General features: G+C 34.6%; 1 protein-coding gene across 1 annotated transcript; it reads right to left on the bottom strand.

Annotated features, from left to right (window-relative positions):
• Positions 1-1,222: 1,222 nt before the first annotated feature.
• LOC142618334 (premnaspirodiene oxygenase-like) lies at positions 1,223-2,883 on the bottom strand. Its single transcript, XM_075791247.1, has 2 exons — positions 1,978-2,883; positions 1,223-1,840 (listed from the first exon to the last, which is right to left on the bottom strand). Exons 1-2 carry the CDS (start codon positions 2,881-2,883, stop codon positions 1,223-1,225), a joined length of 1,524 nt encoding a protein of 507 aa, XP_075647362.1.
• Between the last annotated feature and the right edge of the window lie 3,224 nt (positions 2,884-6,107).

Below are 6,107 nucleotides of genomic sequence, written 5' to 3'. Positions count from 1 at the left end.
CACATGATTGAGTGAATGCAAAGATAATGGATTACTACAGCTAAGCTGGGAATATGCTCAAATATAATAGTATAGATGCCTGATTAAATAACGCATAAATTTAGACAATTTAAGTTCTTGCTAAGTGAGAAGACGTAGATTCTAGTTAGCTTATTGGGTAAAATTTTTTGTCGTCAAATAAGATATTTCTACACCAAAAACAAGTTATTTTTTAATAAGACAAAAAAGTGCTTAATTAGTGTCTTAATGTAATGATAAAAATAATTATTATAGAGTAGACATTGTATTTTAAATTCCACCATATCTTAAAATATATATATAAAAAAGAAAAAAAAAAAAGGCCCACCAGTTAAATATGGCACATTCCAAACCCAGATGATGTGTAATTTTGGTAAGAGGCGCAATTTTTAATGCCTCTTTGTTTTTGCAAATCACAAGGAGGAAATAAAACTTTCCCATAATATAAAATTCCCTCAACTTGAAAAGTGGATCTTATAGAGTCCTAAATAAGTGAGACAATACTAACTTTGAGAAGAAATTATTAAGTCCATACTGTTGACGTGGTCCTCCCAACCAATGAGATAATACAATTTATGCAAATGTATAAGTGAACTTCCTAATCAACACAGAATAAAAAATAAAAATTACCAAGTGATGTCACATTTGTATAAATAAGAGCATTTTGTTGGTTGAGAGGTCAAGGAAGATCACATCAGTAGCCCTTCTGGTGGACCTAATAATTTCTTGACTTTGAGAGCGTGTAAATAGTAGATAGTCTTTATTTATTTATTTTTATGAAAGTAAATACGAAATAGCCTTAAGTTTCCATAAATCAGGTGATTGAATAAATCAACATGAAACGTTACAGCTTTACAGCTAAGTCAGATTTGGTTCTGTGAACTAAAACTAAGCAAATGCCTCATAGTTAGTTTTATTGAGCTAAATAAAATTGTAATTTACTCTTCTGAGAATGTCTTAGTGAATTACCATGCGTACGAAGATATCAGATTAAAACACTTGTTCAGCTGATAGATTTGAGTTTTACAATGCCTGATTACATGAAATATGAAAGGACCTCAGCTTTTGGATTGTCTGGTAATCAATACACTTAAATTCAAGAAAATATTTGCTGGTGTAGACTTACTATATTAGTACATTGATTAAAATAGTGCAGTGGGAATTCCAGAGGTATCTGAATGGATTTTCTGATGTTGAAACTCGATTATTCTGAAGGAGAATAAGGCGCAGCAACCAAATACAAGTTGTTTTTCCTTCGAACAACTGCACCGAAGAATTCAGTCATATCCAGATCTTCTGGTCTCATTCTGCCTGGAAGCTCCCAATCAAAATGGTAGAGTAACTGAGCAAGGGGAAGTTCAACATTGACAATACCAAATGTTATTCCTGGGCACATCCTTCTTCCTGCACCAAAAGGGATATATTCAAGGTGAGTCCCATTGAAATCAATTGAACTGTTGGCGAACCTTTCTGGTATAAAACTCTCAGCATCGTGCCAAAGTGCAGGATCTCTTCCAATTGCCCATGCATTAACAATGACTTTAGTTTTGAGGGGTATCTCATATCCATCAATCTCGCATGGCTCTCTGCATTCTCTTGGGAGTAGCATAGCAACAGGAGGGTGTAACCTTAGAGTTTCTTTTATAACAAACTTTAAGTAACTTAGGTTCTGAATATCTTTCTCATGGAATTTTTTCTTTCCATTAAAGGCTCGTCTTATCTCAGCTTGAGCCTTCTCCAGCACTCTAGGTTGTCTCATCATTTCTGACATAGCCCAATCTATTACGGTCGATGAAGTATCAGTTCCAGCAGCAAACATGTCCTGGAAAAGAATTGGAATGACTCATAGGTTATTCTTAAGAGAAGAAAAATATAAGGATGGCAATAAAAGTGGATTGGTCCTAGTAACTGACAATTAATTGCTTTTGAATGAGCAGTATTTATAGAAGGAATACAGACCAATATGACTGCCTTGATGTTGTTGGTTGTGATGGGGAACTCGAGGTTACCACTTAGCTGAAGGCGTAAAAGAACATCAACAAGATCCTCCTTCCAAAGTTCATCCTTGCCAGTCTCTGCACTCATTGGGTTCTCCCTGTGGTCATTGATGATTTTGTCTAGGATCTTGTCAACCTTCCCATGAATCTTCTCCAGTTTAAATTTCAACCCACTAACCACATGAAGAAACTTTTTCGAAGGGAACAAATCAGCTATGTCAAAACCCCCTGCCAAGGCTGCAGATTCCCTGGTCAGCAATGTAAATTCATCTTGATCTTTGCATTTGGTACCGAATGCTGCCCTACATACAATGGAACTTGTCAAAAAGCAAATTTTTTCAGTAAAATTAATTGGCGATCCTGAAGATGAGTGGATGGACTCAATGAGATTACTAATTTCTTCTTCTCTAAGAGAAGAGAAGGATTTGACCCTCTTGGCACTTAGGAGTTCCAACATGCAAACCTTTCGCATTTGCCTCCAGTAATCACCATATGGAGAAAAGGCAATGTCTGAGCCACCGTAGCTTATTATTTTAGGCGCAAGAATTTCTGGTCTCTGCGCAAAGGCAAGATCATGTGTCTGCATGACCTCTCTGGCCAACCTAGGTGATGATACCACAATTGCAGAAATTTCACCCAGCTGTAGGTGCATAAGGGGTCCATGTTCCCCTGCTAGTTGCTGGAGAGCATGGTGTGGTAGTGAGCCAATTAAGTTGTGCAAGTTTCCTATTAGTGGTAACTTTCTTGGCCCTGGTGGCAACTCCTGAACCTTGTTCTGAGGTTTAATTCTTCTGCATACCTTTAATAGCCAAAACAAAGAGAGTAAAATAAGAAAGGTGGTAAACGCCAAAGAAAGTTGATGGGCCATCACAAAAAGGAGAGAGAAGTGATTTTCTGAAAATTGCTTTCCAAAATATATAGAGTTAAATTTGTGCCATTTGCAGCTGGACCCCGTAAGCCTGTCTGTACATACAAATGTTTTGATATTTGATATATTTTTATTTATTTATTTTTTATTGACACCATTCTCTTTGAATGGTCAGCCAAAGCTTAAATCGACAAGACTATAGTTGACTTGAGATTGGAGTATCTCAATGCATAGAACATATAAACAAAGACACGTTCGTCATCAAAGATTGATATTCCTAGAAGTCAGAAGATTGATTAAGATACAAAACACAGTATCTCTTTAAATTTGTCCCCATCATGGGATGGCAAGAAAAGCATTGACCTAGGACTATTAAGCTGTTTATTTATTTTTTTGAAAGGTACTGTGAAGCAGGCCGGCTCAACAAATTTGGAGGCTTAAGACGATATATTTAAATTGAGTTTTTTTGTTATCACTTAAATAATATTTAACTAGTGTTTAATATCATGATTTTTTTTATAACAAAAATCCATTCTTCTTTATTTGTAATATACTTTTTTTTGGGAAAATGCTAAAGTTATAATAAATATTACTAAAAACAACTTACAAACGATGTAGCAATGAATAAAATTAGTGACATTTCAAGAAAATAATAAACAAGTATTTGAATGAATGATGTTAGAGATATTGTAGATTTTATAACATGAAACTTACAAAGATGTATCAACAATGACACAAAGTAATTCAAAAATGTAGTTAATAAGTTGTTGATGTTCACATATCATATTAATTGTCATATCAATTTGTAAAGATTTTCAAGTAAAATTAATAATATTTCTAATATTTTTCTATCTGAATTATTTATTGTGATTGGTATACATATATTTGTAAGACCTATGTATTTAAAGTTGTATTATCTCTAACACAACTTAATTCTTTAGAACTTCTTAAAAATAGAGGAAAAATATAAAACTAATTTTTTTTCCCTATATCTCAAAAAAATATATTAATTTTTGCCCCAAAATTTGGGGTCTTTCTCTGGTAGGGGGCCTAAGTGGCCTAGGCCTAGGGCCAGCCCTGCTATGAAGCTAATTTAATTGACAGCACAACTTAATTTCAAGATCCATTTTTCTGAAGTCATAAGGGTCAATGGCTTGTAGAGCTAATTATGATCAAGAATACTAAAATGGTCATACCCATTGAACATAACTCCCACTTTTATGGGGTTTGGGAGAGCTCATTGGTACTTAGCTTTACCTCCAATTTATGTTTGGAGAGGCTAATTTCTGGATCTAGAATAGGTCCGTTTCAATACAGCTTATTTTGTTGAAAATTGAAAACTGAAAAACACTGTAGTAAAATAATTTTTAAATGTGTAAATAGTATTGTGAGACCCAGTTTTGTGGGTCCCGTGAAACAGTGCGTGAACAGTGCATGAATAGTATACAATGTCTCCTACACAATGTAATCCGCGTGCATGAATAGTGCAGGTTACTGTTCATCTACGCGTTTCAGTTGACACTTTTCAGCGTTTATTTCGTTTTATTGTAGCGTGGATTCCAGCGTTAATAAAACACAAACGTTGAACGTGAGGAAAAAACGCAATCCAAACGCTCGTTAAGTATCAAAATAAATCGATCGTGAATAATTGAGCCATGACATACTATTTTCATTTTTCTTCTCCATTTTTGTACAAAAATAATAAATAGCCTCCCCAAGTTGTAAGCCTCATGGCATTGGACGTCACTTCTCATCATGCACTTGCCTCATGCAGTTAAAAACATGGTTCAATTTTAGACACCCTTAAGCAGCCGAATATGCAGAGGAAATCATGAAAACCAGAGAGCCTACATTCAGAACTGGACTTCACTAGTGCTAAATTTTCCCAAAATTAATTCTTGAAGGTTGAATTCATATGAATGTTCAAAGTGTAAGAATTTTGTCTTGCTGTCATTTAGACAACCTAGATGTCAAAAAATCGTTTCATTTTATCCTCTTTTCAAAAAGAAAAAAGAAAAAGGGTGTTTTGCAATGAGTTTCAATTTTTATCCATCAATGATAACATTATTTATCATATCCGATCTCATACTCTCCTCAGACTTATGATGCTTATTTTTTTATTTTTATTTTTTTAGCAATGTACTTGTCTAATTGCAGAAGCCGTCATTCCAAATTTTGTTCTTTGACAACTTTAGGAGCAATAAATATATGCCTATATATTCCACTGGTAAATCTGTAATGTCTTTTCTCAAATCGAGTATGTAAAGGAAATTCATGTATATATATAAACTAGATCATGATCACTTAATTAACCAAACAAATGGACTGTGAAATACCAAAATTAAGGTACATGAACTATCCTTCAGTGGTATTATGACAACTTAATAATGCTGCAGACCTATAATGACACTGGCTAATCCTCATTTGATTGAATGTAGGGAACACAGAAAAAACAGAATAAAAAGCAACTTAGAAGCCTTAAATTTCCGCATGAAAGGTGGTTGAATAGATTAAAATGAAACTTGCAGTTTAGCATCTACGACATTTTTGTGCTCTTGAACTAAAAATCAAGCCCTTGGTCAGATCTGCTAAAGTGAATGAAATAATGTGCTTTGTTTTTATCTGATATTGGACTGCCAGAGTAGAATACTTCCTTGGTGAAAGTGATAATACCACAATTGCAGAGATTTCACCTAGTTGTAGGTGCATAAGGGGTACATGTTCCCCTGCTAGTTGTCGGAGATAGTGTCGTGGTGAGCCTATAAAGTTGTGCAAGTTTCCTATTAGTGGTAACTTTCTGGGCCATGGGGGGCAATTTCCGAACTTTGTTCTGAGCTTTTGATTTCCTGCATACCTTCAATGGCCAAAACAAAGAGTAAATGAAGAAAAATGGTGAAATAAATGAAAATTGGAGGGCCATCACAAAAGTAGAGTCCAATTCTTTCACAAATATTCAAAGTTCAACTTAAGTCTTTGGCAGTTGGATGATTGGACCTCATAACGTACATATTTGTTTTAACATTTGAATTGTTTTGATGAGGAGATGGTCTCTGGATAGCCAGCCGAAGCTTAAAATAATTATTGGAGTACCTCAATTGTTGCATAGGAAACAAAGACACGTTTGTTGTGAAAGAAACAGTGAAACTAACTTAATTGTGGGTTTATTCATCACAAAGCATAATTTCTTAATGATGGGTCAGCGGCAGATAGAATCAATTAAGTTC

This window comes from Castanea sativa, chromosome 12 (genome assembly GCF_040712315.1).
Source record: "Castanea sativa cultivar Marrone di Chiusa Pesio chromosome 12, ASM4071231v1".
Lineage (NCBI taxonomy): Eukaryota > Viridiplantae > Streptophyta > Magnoliopsida > Fagales > Fagaceae > Castanea > Castanea sativa.
The sequence above is the reverse complement of the archived record's forward strand: the minus strand, read 5'-3'. Positions and strand labels throughout refer to the sequence as shown.

Bases quoted from the DNA above. Each gene is read 5' to 3' on its own strand.
- LOC142618334 (XM_075791247.1), bottom strand. From the start codon at position 2,883: ATGGCCCATCAACTTTCTTTGGCGTTTACCACCTTTCTTATTTTACTC. The intron at 1,841-1,977 runs GTCTGTATTCCT...ATTCTTTTCCAG, and splicing joins ACATCAAGGCAGTCATATTG to GACATGTTTGCTGCTGGAAC.